Raw genomic sequence first — 24523 nt, forward strand, 5'->3', positions numbered from 1 at the left:
TTTGGCCATAGCTTCCAATAGTAAATGCACTCTTAAAAATAAATGTAGGGTGAATGCAGGCGAAGTGGGCCGTTTAGTTTGATTTACTGTGCTCAATGGGTTAACCCTTTAAGAGCATGACAATGGCCTTTAATTAAAGATACACTATTTCTTTAAATGATAAAATGGTTTTGGTTGATGCAATATGACACTGGAGGGTGTGGCTACATCTCAAGGGAGGACACCCTTATTGTTGAAGGTAGACATAAGATTTTATTTTCTAAATTATAAGGTTTCTCGCTAAATGTCAACAAATGGGTATATTATTCTGACATTTTGTTGGTACAGTTAACACGGAATCAAAATGCAAAAAAAAAGATTTAAAAACGTGTTGGTTTTCTTGTAAGGTGTTTAAAGCTACAATATGTACGATTTTTGTAATAAAATAACCAAAAATCACTTGCAAAGTGTGATATATATATTTCCTGCAGTTGTGTACTTTCAGTATCCCAAAAGTTCCCAAAGATTTTTAATTTCAGAGAAATTCCAATTTTAAATAATGACGTAATATCCGCGTTATCACTGGTTTCCGCTCGTACTGCCATAGTAACCATGGCGACAACTGCGTTACGTCTAGCAGCACGCTCATGGAGTTGTTTCGTTCAAACATTGTGGACCATGGCAAGCAGACTTTGGGACAAAAGGAGAACTAAAACGAGGATCAATATCGGCGTGGTGTTTTGGAGATGCCGAGAGCTCCACGTCCGTGACAAACTTCGACTCGACCGAGACGTCTTGCATGTACTTTATTAGACAGGTGAGCAAATGTAAATAAAACTAATCAATGTTATATAGCTCAACATGATGAAATGTTAGAATATGATCGGTATGTAATTCTAATGTTCATCTAGCTTACTGCTAGTCTCATACAGACAAACAAACACATAGAATAACATTATAACTTTCAACACACTCAAATGCAGTTTAGTGTGATAGACCAAGTGAAACAGTGCTGCGTTACCTCACAAGTTTAATTCGCCAAATAAACTGACTTGTTAACCCTTTCCCACCAAGGCAGTGCTGGTGCTGGTTCGGAGCTAGAGCCTAGTTTCAAATCGGTTCTTTGTTTTTCGACACCCAAAGCACCAGCTCTGAACCAGGAAAAGTGGTTCTTAAGTAGCACCAAAAAACATTGCTGGTCTAGAAGTAAGAACCGCTTGCATCAGGGGCTGGGGGCGGGGTTACCGTGACCAACAAGACGAACAGAAACTTGTGACCGCCATTTTTCAAATAGCAGCTTGATTGTAATCTCCGTCTATGCAAGTTACGGCGAGCTGCACGAACACGTTGGATTCGCCGTGTTTGGATGCCGATGTAGGTTCGCAAAGCCATGAGCATCAATAGTAACGCAACGACCTCCATTGTTGATGGAAGGCTCGTTCGAGAAGCATCGGAGCGGCACGGACCGACCGGAGCTGCGGGAGTGTTTGGAGAGCATACGACTCCTTGTGCTTTTGGATCGCTTTCGCAGTGCTTTGATGTCATGAGCCGATCGGTCTGCGAGAAGCCGAACCATCTCGAACAAGCCTGGCGTGTTTGTGTTTGGCGCTGCCACGCTAGCGTTGCTGGGCAACATGAGATGTATCCAGTGACGTAAGATCTGGCTCTGTGGTGGCTCTCTGGTACCTTGGTAATCCAGAATTCTCGCGAGAGCACAAGTTGAATTTGCTCAGCGAGTTACTCTGGTGTTGAGTAATGATGCTCATTAAATATGCCCCTCGATCTGAGCTGCACCAGTCACATGGGGTTATCTGATATAGGCGGGCCAGAGGCGAGCTAAACAGAAGACGACAGCACTGTGACGTCGAAGTCATTAGTAAACATTGCAAGATGGCTATGGATGAACACCAGTTGTTTGAAACGGCTTTGGCCGCTACAATGAACGAGTTAGACTTGGCTTTTTATCTAAAACAGGAACAGAAGACGCCGCTCGAGTCGTTCCTTTGCAAGAAGGACGTTTTTGCTGTTTTGCCGACCGGATACGGTAAGAGTCTAATCTACCAGTTAGCTCCGCTGGTAGCTAAGCGTATGGGGTTTATTGTTGTGATTGGTCGTAGTGTTATCCAATTGCGTGCAGTGAGATCTTCAAATGCATGCTTGGTGCCACCCCTCGAGCTGGCCGAGTTTCATTAGTCGACGCCAGACCATTAATCTTTTATATTTAGGTCTGGATTTCCAGGCTACCTCTCTGGCCTTGTGGAAAGGCAAACCGGATCTTAGAGAGCTCGTCAGTCGAACCAACTCCGGACTGGCAATAGCTCTGGCTCTGAACTGGCACCCGGTTCATGCTGGTGGAAAAGGGGTATGTGAGAGTATTAATTCAGCACTTGCGGGTAGATCGGTAGATTGAAATGTCCTTAATCCTTCATGTCCGCGGGACTCGCATGTGGCGCTGATATCTGTCTCTCATTAGCAATCGCGACCTGCTTCATACCACAGTCATGTTAAAAACATCAATGTATTCACTCATCCATAAACATTATTAGATCCTTCGGCATGACGACAAGTTCCATAATTCCGCTTATGTGTCATCAACCTACACCTTTGTCATTTTAAGAGGTTAGCAAGCCTGGTCAGCACCTGGATGGGAGACGACCTGAGAAAACCACGTTGCTGCTGGAAGAGGTGTTAGTGAGGCCAGCAGGGGGTGCTCACCCTTGGTCTATGTGGGACCTAACGCCCCAGTGTAGTGATCGGGACACTATACTGTCAAAGAGCACCATCCTTCCAATGAGACGTTAAACCGAGGTCCTGACTCTCTGTGGTCATTAAAAATCCCAGGATGTCCTTTGAAAAAGAGTAGGGGTGTAACCCCGGCATCCTGGACAAATTTGCCCCTTGGCCTCTGTCCATCATGGCCTCCTAATCATCCCCATGTACTGATTGGCTTCATCACTGTCTTCTGTCCACCATTAAGCTGGTGTGTGTGATGGGCGTTCTGGCCCAATATGGCTGCCGTCGCATCATCCAGGTGGATGCTGCACATTGGTGGTGGTTGAGGATATTCCCCCTTCCTTGTAAAGCGCTTTGAGGACCCAGAAAAGCACTATATAAATGTAACAAATTATTATTATTATTATTAAAATGTAGATGCCGCTATATAACGCTTTAAAATATGGACACAATTTAAGTTGATTTACAGTGTTTAGAGAAAACAGACAGAAAAAAAGATTTACAATATGGTTACCATTTTAAATGTTCCTCTTATTGAATTTGTGTTAGCCTATTTGTTGTTGCATGTGTTGTAGTTCCATTTGTAATATGTTGTAGAGTTCATTAAGATATCTGATATTCAAATTTCATCCAATTTCATGTCAACATGAGATATGTTCTAGTTGTTTTGAACTTTACACATGCATTGAGTGAACTGATGAGTATTACTCATCATAGCCTATCTATGTGCTATTGGGTCTGTTAAATATGCTGTGGAATATGTTTGTGTGATGAGTTAATAAATCATGTGTTTTTAAGATCCAGGATAATTTTTTGATAAATTAGGGATGGGTCACATTACCTGAAAAGAAATTTGTCTGGAGTGCATGGTCTCAAAATGTTTATTGGTATATACCTTGCAAATAACACATATCAACTGTATTCAAAATGAAATATTAAAGTCGGACCTTAAAGTTAACAAAAGTAATAAAAAGAAAAAAACATCTAGGTACTGTATATCTAAATGACACGTTTAACAAAAAGCGTCCCACCTTACCTGCATGCATTCAATCTACTAAAAGGGGATTTTAACATCGATGCCATAGAAGAATCATTCCCTCAGAAATGTTTACTTCTGCCTTCAAAGACAATTAAATAGCAGTCCAATTGCATGTGTAATATAGGCTTGTCAGGCTTGGTACATCAGAGTCTGTAGAAATGGCTTCATGAAAAAGAAGAACTGTCAGCTATTCACTTATGTGAGATGAATATCTGCTATGAGAAGTGGTGTCAAGCATGAGCGTCAAGTGGAATTGTACACTAAGAATTAATGAGTCACAAATGAGCCACCAAATGAAGTGAAGATGAATCCATAGCAGTACTTCTTTTAATAAACACAAAACAATGGAGATAATCTACAATGGAGAACACATTGTGCAATGCAAGACAAAGAACTGAACAAACTGAGTGCTATATATAAACAGGCAAACAAAGGGAGCTAAATGAAACACAGGTGAACTTAATTAGTGACTAACAGACTATCATGGTTAACTTGTAGCTCAACATGAGTTCCTAAAAGAGCAGCCAAAAGTGTGATTCTCTCAACCCCAGGTCAGGACTGCACACGGATTAAGCTTTGTAGTGTTTTTGTGACTGCACTATTCAGGCTCCACACGGATTGAGGACAACTTTTCAGCTATACGGTAATGCACCTTTGCTGTTTTAGGCTTGTGTTTTGTTTTTTTCTCCATTCCATTTTCTCCATCAACTGACTTGATTTAGTACAACTAAAAAAAAGTTAGTGTAAGCAAAAGTATAGATCTTGTCTTTTATTTGACCTGTCCTTGTGAAAAAAGTACACTTTAGCATGCTTTAAAAAGAAGTACATATTATTGAAAATAAAGCTATAAAAAATATACTTAAGTGCAAGAATGTAATGTTTTCAAACTAATCTGGTTGTGCTATTTTACCTAATGCAACTTCCATTCTCAAAGCTCCCTGCAACAAAGCTTTGACCTTTTATCAAAAATATTACATCCTTAAACCAAACGGCATGATTTGACTGAATCCACTCTTCATTGTAGGCTTTAAAGATCAACATGGAGAAAATCATCCTAATATTCCCTCTGATATTGCTGGCGCTGCATATACAAGGAGGAGAGTTCTCCAAATATCCAGCTTGTTTGCCTGAAGCTCCACAGCCGGAAGTCGTGGAGTTCGACAACACAATCTATGCCACTTGTGAAGTAACTCCCAGCCCCAATTTGCCACGTAACCAGCCAAAGATCTTTGGGCAAATCCTCTTCAAGCAGCTCTTCCCCAATGGAGATTTAGAAGTGAAAATCAACCTCCGTGGTTTGCCTGCCACCGATCGTCAAGAGCGTGCCATGCACATCCATCAGTATGGAGACCTCAGTCAAGGCTGCATCACTGTTGGTCCTCATTATAATCCAAACGGCGTTGACCACCCTCATCATCCTGGAGACCTGGGCAACTTTGCTTCCGAGCGAGGAGTTATAAGGCAGTTCCTGACGCTTCCAGACGCCAAGCTCTTTGGGCCTTATTCCATTCTGGGACGTGCGGTGGTGGTTCATGAGAAGGAGGATGATCTGGGAATGGGTTCAGATGAGGAGAGTAAACTCAGTGGGAATGCTGGAGAGATAATTGCTCTCGGTGTGATTGGTATTACTACTCCAAGTCTGTGGGAGAAGACCGGACCGTTCCCCAAGAAACCATGTGGAGGGAGTCACAGATGAGGGAGTCGGATATGGTGGGAGGGCAGACTCAAATAGGATAATCATGATTTTCCTTGTGTATTCTTTGTATGTGTCCTACATTAAAGTATATTTCATAACCTGAACATTCCCATGTTTTTTTTTCTTGCTCTTTTCAGAGGCTTTTTGGCCATAGCTTCCAATAGTAAATGCACTCTTAAAAATAAATGTAGGGTGAATGCAGGCGAAGTGGGCCGTTTAGTTTGATTTACTGTGCTCAATGGGTTAACCCTTTAAGAGCATGACAATGGCCTTTAATTAAAGATACACTATTTCTTTAAATGATAAAATGGTTTTGGTTGATGCAATATGACACTGGAGGGTGTGGCTACATCTCAAGGGAGGACACCCTTATTGTTGAAGGTAGACATAAGATTTTATTTTCTAAATTATAAGGTTTCTCGCTAAATGTCAACAAATGGGTATATTATTCTGACATTTTGTTGGTACAGTTAACACGGAATCAAAATGCAAAAAAAAAGATTTAAAAACGTGTTGGTTTTCTTGTAAGGTGTTTAAAGCTACAATATGTACGATTTTTGTAATAAAATAACCAAAAATCACTTGCAAAGTGTGATATATATATTTCCTGCAGTTGTGTACTTTCAGTATCCCAAAAGTTCCCAAAGATTTTTAATTTCAGAGAAATTCCAATTTTAAATAATGACGTAATATCCGCGTTATCACTGGTTTCCGCTCGTACTGCCATAGTAACCATGGCGACAACTGCGTTACGTCTAGCAGCACGCTCATGGAGTTGTTTCGTTCAAACATTATGGACCATGGCAAGCAGACTTTGGGACAAAAGGAGAACTAAAACGAGGATCAATATCGGCGTGGTGTTTTGGAGATGCCGAGAGCTCCACGTCCGTGACAAACTTCGACTCGACCGAGACGTCTTGCATGTACTTTATTAGACAGGTGAGCAAATGTAAATAAAACTAATCAATGTTATATAGCTCAACATGATGAAATGTTAGAATATGATCGGTATGTAATTCTAATGTTCATCTAGCTTACTGCTAGTCTCATACAGACAAACAAACACATAGAATAACATTATAACTTTCAACACACTCAAATGCAGTTTAGTGTGATAGACCAAGTGAAACAGTGCTGCGTTACCTCACAAGTTTAATTCGCCAAATAAACTGACTTGTTAACCCTTTCCCACCAAGGCAGTGCTGGTGCTGGTTCGGAGCTAGAGCCTAGTTTCAAATCGGTTCTTTGTTTTTCGACACCCAAAGCACCAGCTCTGAACCAGGAAAAGTGGTTCTTAAGTAGCACCAAAAAACATTGCTGGTCTAGAAGTAAGAACCGCTTGCATCAGGGGCTGGGGGCGGGGTTACCGTGACCAACAAGACGAACAGAAACTTGTGACCGCCATTTTTCAAATAGCAGCTTGATTGTAATCTCCGTCTATGCAAGTTACGGCGAGCTGCACGAACACGTTGGATTCGCCGTGTTTGGATGCCGATGTAGGTTCGCAAAGCCATGAGCATCAATAGTAACGCAACGACCTCCATTGTTGATGGAAGGCTCGTTCGAGATGCATCGGAGCGGCACGGACCGACCGGAGCTGCGGGAGTGTTTGGAGAGCATACGACTCCTTGTGCTTTTGGATCGCTTTCGCAGTGCTTTGATGTCATGAGCCGATCGGTCTGCGAGAAGCCGAACCATCTCGAACAAGCCTGGCGTGTTTGTGTTTGGCGCTGCCACGCTAGCGTTGCTGGGCAACATGAGATGTATACAGTGACGTAAGATCTGGCTCTGTGGTGGCTCTCTGGTACCTTGGTAATCCAGAATTCTCGCGAGAGCACAAGTTGAATTTGCTCAGCGAGTTACTCTGGTGTTGAGTAATGATGCTCATTAAATATGCCCCTCGATCTGAGCTGCACCAGTCACATGGGGTTATCTGATATAGGCGGGCCAGAGGCGAGCTAAACAGAAGACGACAGCACTGTGACGTCGAAGTCATTAGTAAACATTGCAAGATGGCTATGGATGAACACCAGTTGTTTGAAACGGCTTTGGCCGCTACAATGAACGAGTTAGACTTGGCTTTTTATCTAAAACAGGAACAGAAGACGCCGCTCGAGTCGTTCCTTTGCAAGAAGGACGTTTTTGCTGTTTTGCCGACCGGATACGGTAAGAGTCTAATCTACCAGTTAGCTCCGCTGGTAGCTAAGCGTATGGGGTTTATTGTTGTGATTGGTCGTAGTGTTATCCAATTGCGTGCAGTGAGATCTTCAAATGCATGCTTGGTGCCACCCCTCGAGCTGGCCGAGTTTCATTAGTCGACGCCAGACCATTAATCTTTTATATTTAGGTCTGGATTTCCAGGCTACCTCTCTGGCCTTGTGGAAAGGCAAACCGGATCTTAGAGAGCTCGTCAGTCGAACCAACTCCGGACTGGCAATAGCTCTGGCTCTGAACTGGCACCCGGTTCATGCTGGTGGAAAAGGGGTATGTGTGAGTATTAATTCAGCACTTGCGGGTAGATCGGTAGATTGAAATGTCCTTAATCCTTCATGTCCGCGGGACTCGCATGTGGCGCTGATATCTGTCTCTCATTAGCAATCGCGACCTGCTTCATACCACAGTCATGTTAAAAACATCAATGTATTCACTCATCCATAAACATTATTAGATCCTTCGGCATGACGACAAGTTCCATAATTCCGCTTATGTGTCATCAACCTACACCTTTGTCATTGTAAGAGGTTAGCAAGCCTGGTCAGCACCTGGATGGGAGACGACCTGAGAAAACCACGTTGCTGCTGGAAGAGGTGTTAGTGAGGCCAGCAGGGGGTGCTCACCCTTGGTCTATGTGGGACCTAACGCCCCAGTGTAGTGATCGGGACACTATACTGTCAAAGAGCACCATCCTTCCAATGAGACGTTAAACCGAGGTCCTGACTCTCTGTGGTCATTAAAAATCCCAGGATGTCCTTTGAAAAAGAGTAGGGGTGTAACCCCGGCATCCTGGACAAATTTGCCCCTTGGCCTCTGTCCATCATGGCCTCCTAATCATCCCCATGTACTGATTGGCTTCATCACTGTCTTCTGTCCACCATTAAGCTGGTGTGTGTGGTGGGCGTTCTGGCCCAATATGGCTGCCGTCGCATCATCCAGGTGGATGCTGCACATTGGTGGTGGTTGAGGATATTCCCCCTTCCTTGTAAAGCGCTTTGAGGACCCAGAAAAGCACTATATAAATGTAACAAATTATTATTATTATTATTAAAATGTAGATGCCGCTATATAGCGCTTTAAAATATGGACACAATTTAAGTTGATTTACAGTGTTTAGAGAAAACAGACAGAAAAAAAGATTTACAATATGGTTACCATTTTAAATGTTCCTCTTATTGAATTTGTGTTAGCCTATTTGTTGTTGCATGTGTTGTAGTTCCATTTGTAATATGTTGTAGAGTTCATTATGATATCTGATATTCAAATTTCATCCAATTTCATGTCAACATGAGATATGTTCTAGTTGTTTTGAACTTTACACATGCATTGAGTGAACTGATGAGTATTACTCATCATAGCCTATCTATGTGCTATTGGGTCTGTTAAATATGCTGTGGAATATGTTTGTGTGATGAGTTAATAAATCATGTGTTTTTAAGATCCAGGATAATTTTTTGATAAATTAGGGATGGGTCACATTACCTGAAAAGAAATTTGTCTGGAGTGCATGGTCTCAAAATGTTTATTGGTATATACCTTGCAAATAACACATATCAACTGTATTCAAAATGAAATATTAAAGTCGGACCTTAAAGTTATCAAAAGTAATAAAAAGAAAAAAACATCTAGGTACTGTATATCTAAATGACACGTTTAACAAAAAGCGTCCCACCTTACCTGCATGCATTCAATCTACTAAAAGGGGATTTTAACATCGATGCCATAGAAGAATCATTCCCTCAGAAATGTTTACTTCTGCCTTCAAAGACAATTAAATAGCAGTCCAATTGCATGTGTAATATAGGCTTGTCAGGCTTGGTACATCAGAGTCTGTAGAAATGGCTTCATGAAAAAGAAGAACTGTCAGCTATTCACTTATGTGAGATGAATATCTGCTATGAGAAGTGGTGTCAAGCATGAGCGTCAAGTGGAATTGTACACTAAGAATTAATGAGTCACAAATGAGCCACCAAATGAAGTGAAGATGAATCCATAGCAGTACTTCTTTTAATAAACACAAAACAATGGAGATAATCTACAATGGAGAACACATTGTGCAATGCAAGACAAAGAACTGAACAAACTGAGTGCTATATATAAACAGGCAAACAAAGGGAGCTAAATGAAACACAGGTGAACTTAATTAGTGACTAACAGACTATCATGGTTAACTTGTAGCTCAACATGAGTTCCTAAAAGAGCAGCCAAAAGTGTGATTCTCTCAACCCCAGGTCAGGACTGCACACAGATTAAGCTTTGTAGTGTTTTTGTGACTGCACTATTCAGGCTCCACACGGATTGAGGACAACTTTTCAGCTATACGGTAATGCACCTTTGCTGTTTTAGGCTTGTGTTTTGTTTTTTTCTCCATTCCATTTTCTCCATCAACTGACTTGATTTAGTACAACTAAAAAAAAGTTAGTGTAAGCAAAAGTATAGATCTTGTCTTTTATTTGACCTGTCCTTGTGAAAAAAGTACACTTTAGCATGCTTTAAAAAGAAGTACATATTATTGAAAATAAAGCTATAAAAAATATACTTAAGTGCAAGAATGTAATGTTTTCAAACTAATCTGGTTGTGCTATTTTACCTAATGCAACTTCAATTCTCAAAGCTCCCTGCAACAAAGCTTTGACCTTTTATCAAAAATATTACATCCTTAAACCAAACGGCATGATTTGACTGAATCCACTCTTCATTGTAGGCTTTAAAGATCAACATGGAGAAAATCATCCTAATATTCCCTCTGATATTGCTGGCGCTGCATATACAAGGAGGAGAGTTCTCCAAATATCCAGCTTGTTTGCCTGAAGCTCCACAGCCGGAAGTCGTGGAGTTCGACAACACAATCTATGCCACTTGTGAAGTAACTCCCAGCCCCAATTTGCCACGTAACCAGCCAAAGATCTTTGGGCAAATCCTCTTCAAGCAGCTCTTCCCCAATGGAGATTTAGAAGTGAAAATCAACCTCCGTGGTTTGCCTGCCACCGATCGTCAAGAGCGTGCCATGCACATCCATCAGTATGGAGACCTCAGTCAAGGCTGCATCACTGTTGGTCCTCATTATAATCCAAACGGCGTTGACCACCCTCATCATCCTGGAGACCTGGGCAACTTTGCTTCCGAGCGAGGAGTTATAAGGCAGTTCCTGACGCTTCCAGACGCCAAGCTCTTTGGGCCTTATTCCATTCTGGGACGTGCGGTGGTGGTTCATGAGAAGGAGGATGATCTGGGAATGGGTTCAGATGAGGAGAGTAAACTCAGTGGGAATGCTGGAGAGATAATTGCTCTCGGTGTGATTGGTATTACTACTCCAAGTCTGTGGGAGAAGACCGAACCGTTCCCCAAGAAACCATGTGGAGGAAGGCACTGAGAGTCAAAGATGAGGGAGTCGGATATGGTGGGAGGGCAGACTCAAATAGGATAATCATGATTTTCCTTGTGTATTCTTTGTATGTGTCCTACATTAAAGTATATTTCATAACCTGAACATTCCCATGTTTTTTTTCTTGCTCTTTTCAGAGGCTTTTTGGCCATAGCTTCCAATAGTAAATGCACTCTTAAAAATAAATGTAGGGTGAATGCAGGCGAAGTGGGCCGTTTAGTTTGATTTACTGTGCTCAATGGGTTAACCCTTTAAGAGCATGACAATGGCCTTTAATTAAAGATACACGATTTCTTTAAATGATAAAATGGTTTTGGTTGATGCAATATGACACTGGAGGGTGTGGCTACATCTCAAGGGAGGACACCCTTATTGTTGAAGGTAGACATAAGATTTTATTTTCTAAATTATAAGGTTTCTCGCTAAATGTCAACAAATGGGTATATTATTCTGACAGTTTGTTGCTACAGTTAACACGGAATCAAAATGCAAAAAAAAAAGATTTAAAAACGTGTTGGTTTTCTTGTAAGGTGTTTAAAGCTACAATATGTACGATTTTTGTAATAAAATAACCAAAAATCACTTGCAAAGTGTGATATATATATTTCCTGCAGTTGTGTACTTTCAGTATCCCAAAAGTTCCCAAAGATTTTTAATTTCAGAGAAATTCCAATTTTAAATAATGACGTAATATCCGCGTTATCACTGGTTTCCGCTCGTACTGCCATAGTAACCATGGCGACAACTGCGTTACGTCTAGCGGCACACTCATGGAGTTGTTTCGTTCAAACATTATGGACCATGGCAAGCAGACTTTGGGACAAAAGGAGAACTAAAACGAGGATCAATATCGGCGTGGTGTTTTGGAGATGTCGAGAGCTCCACGTCCGTGACAAACTTCGACTCGACCGAGACGTCTTGCATGTACTTTATTAGACAGGTGAGCAAATGTACATAAAACTAATCAATGTTATATAGCTCAACATGATGAAATGTTAGAATATGATCAGTATGTTATTCTAATGTTCATCTAGCTTACTGCTAGTCTCATACAGACAAACAAACACATAGAATAACATTATAACTTTCAACACACTCAAATGCAGTTTAGTGTGATAGACCAAGTGAAACAGTGCTGCGTTACCTCACAAGTTTAATTCGCCAAATAAACTGACTTGTTATTAACCCTTTCCCACCAAGGCAGTGCTGGTGCTGGTTCGGAGCTAGAGCCTAGTTTCAAATCGGTTCTTTGTTTTTCGACACCCAAAGCACCAGCTCTGAACCAGGAAAAGTGGTTCTTAAGTAGCACCAAAAAACATTGCTGGTCTAGAAGTAAGAACCGCTTGCGTCAGGGGCTGGGGGCGGGGTTACCGTGACCAACAAGACGAACAGAAACTTGTGACCGCCATTTTTCAAATAGCAGCTAATCGAGCTAATAGCAGCTTGATTGTAATCTCCGTCTATGCAAGTTACGGCGAGCTGCACGAACACGTTGGATTCGCCGTGTTTGGATGCCGATGTAGGTTCGCAAAGCCATGAGCATCAATAGTAACGCAACGACCTCCATTGTTGATGGAAGGCTCGTTCGAGATGCATCGGAGCGGCACGGACCGACCGGAGCTGCGGGAGTGTTTGGAGAGCATACGACTCCTTGTGCTTTTGGATCGCTTTCGCAGTGCTTTGATGTCATGAGCCGATCGGTCTGCGAGAAGCCGAACCATCTCGAACAAGCCTGGCGTGTTTGTGTTTGGCGCTGCCACGCTAGCGTTGCTGGGCAACATGAGATGTATACAGTGACGTAAGATCTGGCTCTGTGGTGGCTCTCTGGTACCTTGGTAATCCAGAATTCTCGCGAGAGCACAAGTTGAATTTGCTCAGCGAGTTACTCTGGTGTTGAGTAATGATGCTCATTAAATATGCCCCTCGATCTGAGCTGCACCAGTCACATGGGGTTATCTGATATAGGCGGGCCAGAGGCGAGCTAAACAGAAGACGACAGCACTGTGACGTCGAAGTCATTAGTAAACATTGCAAGATGGCTATGGATGAACACCAGTTGTTTGAAACGGCTTTGGCCGCTACAATGAACGAGTTAGACTTGGCTTTTTATCTAAAACAGGAACAGAAGACGCCGCTCGAGTCGTTCCTTTGCAAGAAGGACGTTTTTGCTGTTTTGCCGACCGGATACGGTAAGAGTCTAATCTACCAGTTAGCTCCGCTGGTAGCTAAGCGTATGGGGTTTATTGTTGTGATTGGTCGTAGTGTTATCCAATTGCGTGCAGTGAGATCTTCAAATGCATGCTTGGTGCCACCCCTCGAGCTGGCCGAGTTTCATTAGTCGACGCCAGACCATTAATCTTTTATATTTAGGTCTGGATTTCCAGGCTACCTCTCTGGCCTTGTGGAAAGGCAAACCGGATCTTAGAGAGCTCGTCAGTCGAACCAACTCCGGACTGGCAATAGCTCTGGCTCTGAACTGGCACCCGGTTCATGCTGGTGGAAAAGGGGTATGTGTGAGTATTAATTCAGCACTTGCGGGTAGATCGGTAGATTGAAATGTCCTTAATCCTTCATGTCCGCGGGACTCGCATGTGGCGCTGATATCTGTCTCTCATTAGCAATCGCGACCTGCTTCATACCACAGTCATGTTAAAAACATCAATGTATTCACTCATCCATAAACATTATTAGATCCTTCGGCATGACGACAAGTTCCATAATTCCGCTTATGAGTCATCAACCTACACCTTTGTCATTGTAAGAGGTTAGCAAGCCTGGTCAGCACCTGGATGGGAGACGACCTGAGAAAACCACGTTGCTGCTGGAAGAGGTGTTAGTGAGGCCAGCAGGGGGTGCTCACCCTTGGTCTATGTGGGACCTAACGCCCCAGTGTAGTGATCGGGACACTATACTGTCAAAGAGCACCATCCTTCCAATGAGACGTTAAACCGAGGTCCTGACTCTCTGTGGTCATTAAAAATCCCAGGATGTCCTTTGAAAAAGAGTAGGGGTGTAACCCCGGCATCCTGGACAAATTTGCCCCTTGGCCTCTGTCCATCATGGCCTCCTAATCATCCCCATGTACTGATTGGCTTCATCACTGTCTTCTGTCCACCATTAAGCTGGTGTGTGTGGTGGGCGTTCTGGCCCAATATGGCTGCCGTCGCATCATCCAGGTGGATGCTGCACATTGGTGGTGGTTGAGGATATTCCCCCTTCCTTGTAAAGCGCTTTGAGGACCCAGAAAAGCACTATATAAATGTAACAAATTATTATTATTATTATTAAAATGTAGATGAACGCTTTAAAATATGGACACAATTTAAGTTGATTTACAGTGTTTAGAGAAAACAGACAGAAAAAAAGTTTTACAATATGGTTACCATTTTAAATGTTCCTCTTATTGAATTTTTGTTAGCCTATTTGTTGTTGCATGTGTTGTAGTTCCATTTGTAATATGTTGTAGAGTTCATTAAGATATCTGATATTCAAATTTCATCCAATTTCATGTCAACATGAGATATGTTCAAGTTGTTTTGAACTTTACACATGCATTGAGTGAACTGATGAGTATTACTCATCATAGCCTATCTATGTGCTTTTGGGTCTGTTAAATATGCTGTGGAATATGTTTGTGTGATGAGTTAATAAATCATGTGTTTTTAAGATCCAGGATCATTTTTTGATAAATTAGGGATGGGTCACATTACCTGAAAAGAAATTTGTCTGGAGTGCATGGTCTCAAAATGTTTATTGGTATATACCTTGCAAATAACACATATCAACTGTATTCAAAATGAAATATTAAAGTCGGACCTTAAAGTTAACAAAAGTAATAAAAAGAAAAAAACATCTAGGTACTGTATATCTAAATGACACGTTTAACAAAAAGCGTCCCACCTTACCTGCATGCATTCAATCTACTAAAAGGGGATTTTAACATCGATGCCATAGAAGAATCATTCCCTCAGAAATGTTTACTTCTGCCTTCAAAGACAATTAAATAGCAGTCCAATTGCATGTGTAATATAGGCTTGTCAGGCTTGGTACATCAGAGTCTGTAGAAATGGCTTCATGAAAAAGAAGAACTGTCAGCTATTCACTTATGTGAGATGAATATCTGCTATGAGAAGTGGTGTCAAGCATGAACGTCAAGTGGAATTGTACACTAAGAATTAATGAGTCACAAATGAGCCACCAAATGAAGTGAAGATGAATCCATAGCAGTACTTCTTTTAATAAACACAAAACAATGGAGATAATCTACAATGGAGAACACATTGTGCAATGCAAGACAAAGAACTGAACAAACTGAGTGCTATATATAAACAGGCAAACAAAGGGAGCTAAATGAAACACAGGTGAACTTAATTAGTGACTAACAGACTATCATGGTTAACTTGTAGCTCAACATGAGTTCCTAAAAGAGCAGCCAAAAGTGTGATTCTCTCAACCCCAGGTCAGGACTGCACACGGATTAAGCGTTGTAGTGTTTTTGTGACTGCACTATTCAGGCTCCACACGGATTGAGGACAACTTTTCAGCTATACGGTAATGCACCTTTGCTGTTTTAGGCTTGTGTTTTGTTTTTTTCTCCATTCCATTTTCTCCATCAACTGACTTGATTTAGTACAACAAAAAAAAAGTTAGTTTAAGCAAAAGTATAGATCTTGTCTTTTATTTGACCTGTCCTTGTGAAAAAAGTACACTTTAGCATGCTTTAAAAAGAAGTACATATTATTGAAAATAAAGCTATAAAAAATATACTTAAGTGCAAGAATGTAATGTTTTCAAACTAATCTGGTTGTGCTATTTTACCTAATGCAACTTCCATTCTCAAAGCTCCCTGCAACAAAGCTTTGACCTTTTATCAAAAATATTACATCCTTAAACCAAACGGCATGATTTGACTGAATCCACTCTTCATTGTAGGCTTTAAAGATCAACATGGAGAAAATCATCCTAATATTCCCTCTGATATTGCTGGCGCTGCATATACAAGGAGGAGAGTTCTCCAAATATCCAGCTTGTTTGCCTGAAGCTCCACAGCCGGAAGTCGTGGAGTTCGACAACACAATCTATGCCACTTGTGAAGTAACTCCCAGCCCCAATTTGCCACGTAACCAGCCAAAGATCTTTGGGCAAATCCTCTTCAAGCAGCTCTTCCCCAATGGAGATTTAGAAGTGAAAATCAACCTCCGTGGTTTGCCTGCCACCGATCGTCAAGAGCGTGCCATGCACATCCATCAGTATGGAGACCTCAGTCAAGGCTGCATCACTGTTGGTCCTCATTATAATCCAAACGGCGTTGACCACCCTCATCATCCTGGAGACCTGGGCAACTTTGCTTCCGAGCGAGGAGTTATAAGGCAGTTCCTGACGCTTCCAGACGCCAAGCTCTTTGGGCCTTATTCCATTCTGGGACGTGCGGTGGTGGTTCATGAGAAGGAGGATGATCTGGGAATGGGTTCAGATGAGGAGAGTAAACTCAGTGGGAATGCTGGAGAGATAATTGCTCTCGGTGTGATTGGTATTACTACTCCAAGTCTGTGGGAGAAGACCGGACCGTTCCCCAAGAAACCATGTGGAGGAAGGCACTGAGAGTCAAAGATGAGGGAGTCGGATATGGTGGGAGGGCAGACTCAAATAGGATAATCATGATTTTCCTTGTGTATTCTTTGTATGTGTCCTACATTAAAGTATATTTCATAACCTGAACATTCCCATGTTTTTTTTCTTGCTCTTTTCAGAGGCTTTTTGGCCATAGCTTCCAATAGTAAATGCACTCTTAAAAATAAATGTAGGGTGAATGCAGGCGAAGTGGGCCGTTTAGTTTGATTTACTGTGCTCAATGGGTTAACCCTTTAAGAGCATGACAATGGCCTTTAATTAAAGATACACTATTTCTTTAAATGATAAAATGGTTTTGGTTGATGCAATATGACACTGGAGGGTGTGGCTACATCTCAAGGGAGGACACCCTTATTGTTGAAGGTAGACATAAGATTTTATTTTCTAAATTATAAGGTTTCTCGCTAAATGTCAACAAATGGGTATATTATTCTGACAGTTTGTTGCTACAGTTAACACGGAATCAAAATGCAACAAAAAAAAGATTTAAAAACGTTGGTTTTCTTGTAAGGTGTTTAAAGCTACAATATGTACGATTTTTGTAATAAAATAACCAAAAATCACTTGCAAAGTGTGATATATATATATATATATTTCCTGCAGTTGTGTACTTCCAGTATCCCAAAAGTTCCCAAAGATTTTTAATTTCAGAGAAATTCCAATTTTAAATAATGACGTAATATCCGCGTTATCACTGGTTTCCGCTCGTACTGCCATAGTAACCATGGCGACAGACGGCGACAACTGCGTTACGTCTAGCAGCACGCTCATGGAGTTGTTTCGTTCAAACATGATGGACCATGGCAAGCAGACTTTGGGACAAAAGGAGAACTAAAACGAGGATCAATATCGGCGTGGTGTTTTGGAGATGCCGAGAGCTCCACGTTCGTGACGAACTTCGATTTGACAGAGACGTCTTGCATGTACTTTATTAGACAGGTGAGCAAATGTACATAAAAGGTGGCGCTGAAATCTGTCTCTCATTAGCAATCGCGACCTGCTTCATACCACAGTCATGTTAAGTTGAATTACTGAAACAAATGCACTTGAATTAAATAATTGAACTAAAATAAACTTTTGCACAATATTCAAATTTTTCGAGTTTCACCTGTATGTTAGTTGTGGAAGAAATTGTATCTTTAAGATGTGTGTGAACATTATATGACAGTAAAAGAGCAAACACAAACCTTATTCTAATATGGGGTTGTATTGGAATGGTAAAGAGTGTTGGTACGTGACAGGAGGGCCTCCACTCACATCACTACCATTTATTTTATTTTTGTAAAGATATGTATAGACAGTTTGTCTACAAAATAGTTTTATGCATGATATCGCATCCAGTTTAGCTATTTTACTATTATAGTTTTTGTTAATATTTTGAATTAGCTTTTATTCTTACATTTTCTTAGTTTTTAAAAGATATATATATATATATATATTTTTTTTTTAATAAACTTAAACTTATTTTAGTTAGTTGCTAAACCCCCTAATGTGTGTATGTAGTTGGTCAATGAAACTGAAACTTGTTTTAGATCACAATAGTTTATTAGTATGGTGAGGGCCTCTTTTTACAGCCATCTTGGGAATGACAGTGACCAGAGGAATTTTAAGCCAGTTCTCTTCCAGAACAGTCTCAGAAAAAAAGGTTCAAAAGCTGTCACTGTGGCCGTACCTTTTAGACATATTAGTACCTCAAGGGTACACATTGGTACCAAAATGGTACATATTAGAACCCTTTTGAAGTACTGTCCCAGTGACAGCTTTTGTACCTTTTTTCCTGAGAGAACGTGTGATGCTGGTGGAGGGAATCATTTTCTTACTTGCTCCTCCAAAACACCTCAATAATCCTCAGATCTGGTGACTGTGCAGACCATGGGAGATGTTCAACTTCACTTTCATCTTCATCATACCCTTCTGTCTCCAGTCTTGCTGTGTGTATTATCATGCTGATACACGGTTTGAACATCCGGTGTTCATGATCCTCCAGAATGGTTCGGTATAGTCCTCGGCAGTGACGTGTCCATCAAACACAGTCAGGATTGTCATAATATTGCAGCTCAAACCATCACTGATCCACCCGTGCTTCACTCTGGGGTGCAAAAGTCCGGGTGTTCAGACTCTCTGGGGTTTCTCCACACCGTAACTCACACGGATGTGGGAAAGATACTGAAGGTGTTCATCAGAGAACGATACGTGTTTCACATTGTGGACACTCACACACACTTCAGATCTGATGAAGGACCTGCGCCTGGACACGACGACAACACAGTCCTGAAGTGTCAACTAGCCTCTCTATCTCTATATCACATAAAAATAAATATATACAGTTTACAAGACAGATTTATCAAGACCTTCATATAACATAAGGCAGAGTAATCTGTAGATACACCCTCTTACGCAAATTACGTAAAGCTGCATAGGCCTACTGTATTACAGATAATATCTATACAAATGCCTTTTCCATGTATTGAAGGACTAAATACACAATCAAACAGAAGAATGTGCAGCAACATGTGGTTAACACTGACCCCTGCTGGATGCTATGTCAAATTACTATCAGTGCAACATCCTTTACCCTTAAAAATCAACATTATTTATTTTATCTAGAGTTTTTTTTTTTTTATTAAAATCACTTAGATGATAATAAAATAGATATACCCATGCATAATATTAAAATATAAAATGCAATGAACACACCGATGCAGCATCAGTTGTGTCCCGCTAGGCGGCGCGCTGCACTGGACTCTTCTCTAGGGAAGCGCGTTCACGAGAGTCGTGGTCTGTTCGTGTTTACTAAAGAGAACTGACTTTTTTACGACGAATCTTCAAGTTTAATTGATTAGGTGTGTTAATTAAGTTCGAAACCCCAACTCTACTCTACAGCGCGCAGCTTCATGTAAGTTCAGATACTCTTCATCACTGAAGTGAAAACGAAAGTGTGTCATGTTGCGCAATTTTACACAGATTTGTCTCTTTTGTTCTCTTACATTGTTATTTTGTTACTGTAACCATTTGTATATTCATATTGAATATTGGGATCGTAATATTAGCGTTATTATTTCTCAATGCTCTGTTACGGCGTCTTTCCAGAGATTTTTTAATAGTTTTACACCACTTTTTTTGACGTTGTTTTTTGACGTTGTTATAAGGGAAGTAGATGCTGATCTTGATGCCTGGAAAGGCATAGAAATGATTAAGACATTAAAAGTGAATGTACATTTGTTATAGTAAATGTATTTAGTCGTTATGCTGTATGAATGTTTTTGAATTATTTTCTAGATATACTGCAAGATTTTCATTCAGTGAACACTGGAGTGTTGATGGTCAGGCTGGGAAAATTACTCAACGTTATTTTCATATAAATTATATATCTTTTATTTGTATTGTATTTTGTTTATTCATTTATTTATTTTACAGTACTGAGATCCAGTCATGGCACAAAACAAAGATGGATACACTCGCTTTGACAACCCCCCACATGTCACCACCATGGTCCAGCCTGCCCCGCCAGGCTTTATGATGCCCCCCCCTTCTTATGATGCCGGTGTTCAAGGAGTGGATCCTGGAGTACCTGTTACCGGATATGCTGGACCCCCGTATGCACCCCCAACTGCTTTTGGGAATCCCATGTACGGACAGGGAGGGTCTGGATATCCACAGCAACCCTATCCTCAAGTAGGACCTTACGCCACAGGTCCATACAGTACGGGACCCGGACCGTACGAACAACCACTTCCGTATGGTAAGAGATTCAACCTCACATATGGGAAATTTTAATACGTTCTCTTTGTTAATAAACTCTTAACTAAGTTAGTTATCCTTTTTGTTTTGTGAAAGAAGCGGCAATGGTTGATCCAGTGCAAAGCGACCCACCTCCGGATTATGAAAAGGACCAGTTCGGAGGCTTTGGACTCGATGATAAAGTCGTCAGAAGGATGTTCATTCGAAAGGTAAACACTGATACGGAGCAATCCTTCATGACAGCACCAATGAAAAGATTCAACACACTCAAAACAAGATTCAAGTTCAACGGAAAGCATACTGTGTATAGCATCATGATCTCATGTGTTATGATTATTAAAGGGTTAGTTTACCCAAAAATGAAAATGATCCCATGAATGACTCGCCCTCATGCCATCCTAGGTTTATATGACTTTCATCTTTCAGCTGAACACAATCAGAGTTATATTAAATAATATCCTGGCTCTTCCAAGCTTTATAATGGGAGTGAATGGTACCTGAGATTTTGAAGGCCAAAAAAGCTCATCCATCCATAATAAAAGTAATCCACACGACTCCAGGGGGATAATAACGGCCTTCTGAAGCGAAGCCATGCGTTTTTGTAAGAATAATATCCATATTTATAACTTTATAAACTATAATCACTGGCTTCTGGTAACGGGAAGAGTGACCTCTGACCTGACGCAAGACGCATTGACGAACGCGGAAGGGCAGAGGACAGAGCAAAACAAAACGAGAACTTTTACAGAGAAATGTGGGAGGAGCTTAAGTTTGTTTGTTTGAACCGCGAGAAGCGTTTACTCTCACGTAAGCTTTACGCTACTCCTACATCCTACATCATGCGCCGGGTATATTTAATGGTATATAAAATACTATTATATTTAAATAATAGTTTATATTATATTTTAATAATTTAATTTTAATATATTTAAAATTAAATATATATTTACAAACTTTTATGTTAGATGCGATTAATCGCGATTAATTGATTTGACAGCACTAATATGTGTATGTGTATATATATATATATATATTATTCAAGTTATGAAAATGTTTTTTTACGTTTTAGTTTTAGTTAAAGGGATACTTCACCGATTAGCCTTAAGCTTTGTATCCGTAGAAACCCAGTAGTGTTTTGGAGTGGCCGTGCTTCCCTCCCTCATGTCCCCTTGAGACCAGAGATTTCTGTATTGTGTGTCTGAAATAAAAAAACTCAGATGACACAAAAATCATCATTTAGTGTCAATGAGGTCCAGAGGCGAGAGACTCCAGCCAGTAGGAGGAGCTCGTCCCGCATGTGTTCAGCCCGCCCATAGGGGGATCTCACCATAAAACGCCGTCTTTTCAGTTTCGCGTCGACTAGTAGCCTAGCTGTGTCATTTCTTCCAATACTGCCCTCTGTTACTGGTAGGCGTGGCTTGGGAGTGTCCTCGTAGGGCAGCAGAGCAAGTGCATTCTGGGAGTTGTTGTCTTTCATCCACATGAGCCAAAAATACATTTTCTGGCTTTTCTCAGTCTAGAAGGCGCCAACTTCTAAAATAATTTCACATTTCTACTACATAAATGACCCAATTTAAATACACATTCATTTTTCCAGCGGTGAAATATCCCTGTAACTATAGTAACTATAGTAAATGAGACCCGCTAAAACCCAACAATGAATTTTGACGTTGTATTATTTGTGTACTTGTGTTCAGGTGTTCGCTGTTTTAAGTGTGCAGCTGGCAGTGACCTGTGGCTTCGTGGCCCTCTTCACTTTTGAGCCTCACGTCAAACTGTTTGTGATGAAGAACACGTGGACGTACTGGGTCGGATATATAGTTTTCCTCGTGCCCTACTTCATCATCCTCTGCTGCGGAGAGTTTCGCCGGAAGCATCCGTGGAACCTCATTTCTTTGGTGAATCTTTGATGTAACAGATTTAACTGGAAAACATTTTAAATTCTCCTTTCATGCTCTGTACTAAATGATTTCCTGCATTTCAGTCTGTCCTGACACTGGCGATGTCCTACATGGTCGGGGTGATATCCAGCTTCTACGATACCAAAATCGTGGTGATGGCGGTCGGCATTACGGTGCTGGTTTGCTTTACGGTGATCGTCTTCTCTCTACAGGTCAGTGCTCGTCTTGCCGTCTCAATAACCGGACACTTTCATGTACTGTGATCAGGGGTTGAAATCCAGAACTGGTCGTGTGCAACAAAAGGTTCTCGATTGGCATGTTTTTTGAATAATTAAAAGATTTCTAAAAATACTGGAAGCAAAAGATTGTCATGAACATCTACTCAGTGTTATTTTAGTATCGTTGACATATACAGTAGTGGCCAAAAGTGATGTCCGGCCTAGGAAAATTGACTTCTTCACCCTTTATTAAAATATTATTAAAGATATTGTAAGCACATTGCATAGTTGTGCTTGGGAGTCAATGGTTGTATTTGTGATAACGCAATGAAACATGCCAAATTGTGCCGACATCATTTTAGGCCAGGCTGCCATATATAGAAACTAGGAACACGTGCAAAAACAGGACAGAACCAATGAAATATTAATAACTGATTATATTGTAGTCCATGTTTGTAGATGTTTTTGTTTTTATATGCATTTTTGTTTGCATAGTAAAATATAAACTTGTTGCTGTAATTTGCTATTTTTTCAAATAATATTGTCCGATTAATACCTTAATCAAGTTTAGTGTTTTGCTCTTCCCTCATATTTAAAATATATAAAATATTGTCCTCATATTTTGATGGTTTAATCAAACTTGAGTCATTACAAACAAATCTCCCCTCCAGACATCACTTTTGCCCACTAGCTACTGTAAAATATAGATTTTGTTAATATTTTTTAATTAAATTAAATTTGTATATTTTCTGTTAATAATTTTAGCACATTACTGAAGTTTTACTAATTTTGTTTTCTTTTTTAAAATATGCCTTTATAGTTTTTATTCATTTTTATTTATTAGTACTTCAAGTTAAACTAAATAAAAATGTAAATGTTGCTTTGAAATCTAGCTAAAGTAAAAAAAAATATTTCAGTTAATGTTTATTTTATTTCAAGTACCTTTTTTTTTTATGGTTTTAGCTTTAGCTATTGATAATAACCCTGTGTCTGCTTTCCTGCGTGTGTACAGAACAATGTACGAAAATAGTTTTCTATTTTGGTCATCTCTAGTGTTAGTGCTGTCATTTACAAAAGCTGATTTTCATGAATATCTCCTGTCCAATCACAGACCAAGTTTGACTTCACTTCCTGTTACGGGGTGCTGTTCGTGTGCGTCATCGTCCTGTTCTTCTTTGGGATCCTGTGCATCTTCCTGTACAGCAGGATTCTGGAACTCATCTATGCGTCGCTGGGTGCGCTGATCTTCACCTGTGTAAGTGCTCCATTTCTTTAGCTAATAATGATCAATTCAGTCATAAAAATGTACAATAAAAATAAAACATGAAATAATTTGATTTGTTTTCGTGCATGTCGTGACTATTATATCAGAGAACTGTGAACATGCAAATATTAAGTTAAATGATTAAAATAGAGGTGTTTTCTGGGCCCTGGAGGTGTTTTGACATGTCAAATACTTTAAAATGTATATCATACAAGAAAATAAATGAAATAATGTCCCGATTGTATTGCAGTTCTTGGCCGTGGACACACAGCTGCTTCTGGGGAACAAGAAATTATCCCTGAGTCCCGAGGAATATATCTTCGCTTCCCTCAATCTGTATTTGGACATCATCCAAATCTTTTTATACATTTTGCGAATCTTTGGAAGAAGCAGTGGTTAAAATTCCACCATTGGAGATCATCATGCGTGGCGTTTTCTTCCATGCTTAAATGCTTTCTTGTGTCCCAGTTTGATATGCAGACACAACTATGATTCAACTATTTGTACTTCCTGAAATGTACAACAATGTCTAGTCTCTATGATCAGTGTTATTAATATAATCATAAGCAAATACACTGATTCATTTTTCCCTCTGCTGTACTTATGCTTATGTTATCACTTCTTGCCATTTTTATGCATTCCATTTTACTTTTAAGAAGGGAATAAAGACACCTTTAGGAACAAATTCATTGTTTTGGACATTTTCTCATTTCTCATCTCTA

General features: G+C 40.4%; 4 protein-coding genes across 5 annotated transcripts in view; 3 read left to right on the plus strand and 1 right to left on the minus strand.

Annotated features, from left to right (window-relative positions):
• The window catches only part of LOC309484484 (extracellular superoxide dismutase [Cu-Zn]-like), a gene marked incomplete at its 5' end in the record, with an annotated part of 76921 nt that overhangs the window by 24771 nt on the left and 27627 nt on the right, over positions 1-24523 (minus strand). The window lies entirely within an intron of this gene.
• LOC309484609 (extracellular superoxide dismutase [Cu-Zn]-like) lies at positions 4315-5447 on the plus strand (the record flags this gene model as incomplete). Its single annotated transcript, XM_082150933.1, has 2 exons — positions 4315-4394; positions 4776-5447. Exon 2 carries the CDS (start codon positions 4791-4793, stop codon positions 5445-5447), a length of 657 nt encoding a protein of 218 aa, XP_082007059.1. The 5' UTR covers positions 4315-4394; positions 4776-4790.
• LOC309483189 (extracellular superoxide dismutase [Cu-Zn]-like) lies at positions 15022-16648 on the plus strand. The gene is made up of 2 exons (XM_082148851.1): positions 15022-15597; positions 15979-16648. Exon 2 carries the CDS (start codon positions 15994-15996, stop codon positions 16645-16647), a length of 654 nt encoding a protein of 217 aa, XP_082004977.1. The 5' UTR covers positions 15022-15597; positions 15979-15993; the 3' UTR covers position 16648.
• On the plus strand, positions 19402-24486 carry LOC309484456 (protein lifeguard 1-like). 2 transcript variants are annotated; one of them, XM_082150803.1, is made up of 8 exons: positions 19402-19573; positions 19957-20000; positions 20095-20419; positions 20515-20627; positions 22116-22316; positions 22403-22531; positions 23649-23792; positions 24052-24486. In XM_082150803.1, the coding sequence occupies exons 3-8, from the start codon at positions 20110-20112 to the stop codon at positions 24199-24201; spliced, it is 1047 nt and encodes a 348-aa protein (XP_082006929.1). In that variant the 5' UTR covers positions 19402-19573; positions 19957-20000; positions 20095-20109; the 3' UTR covers positions 24202-24486. The 2 variants fall into 2 exon arrangements, with proteins under 2 accessions (XP_082006929.1, XP_082006928.1); XM_082150802.1 differs by lacking the exon at positions 19957-20000 and having other exon boundaries at positions 19403-19573.

This window comes from Leuciscus leuciscus (assembly GCF_965113295.1).
Source record: "Leuciscus leuciscus genome assembly, chromosome: 20".
Taxonomy (NCBI): domain Eukaryota; kingdom Metazoa; phylum Chordata; class Actinopteri; order Cypriniformes; family Leuciscidae; genus Leuciscus; species Leuciscus leuciscus.

What these genes read in the sequence shown, in the direction of transcription:
- LOC309483189 (XM_082148851.1), top strand. Translation starts at nt 15,994, where the DNA reads ATGGAGAAAATCATCCTAATATTCCCTCTGATATTGCTGGCGCTGCAT.
- LOC309484456 (XM_082150803.1), top strand. Translation starts at nt 20,110, where the DNA reads ATGGCACAAAACAAAGATGGATACACTCGCTTTGACAACCCCCCACAT. An exon ending in CGAACAACCACTTCCGTATG is followed by an intron (nt 20,420 to 20,514) that starts GTAAGAGATTCA and finishes GTTTTGTGAAAG; the next exon opens with AAGCGGCAATGGTTGATCCA. An exon ending in CGTGGAACCTCATTTCTTTG is followed by an intron (nt 22,317 to 22,402) that starts GTGAATCTTTGA and finishes CCTGCATTTCAG; the next exon opens with TCTGTCCTGACACTGGCGAT.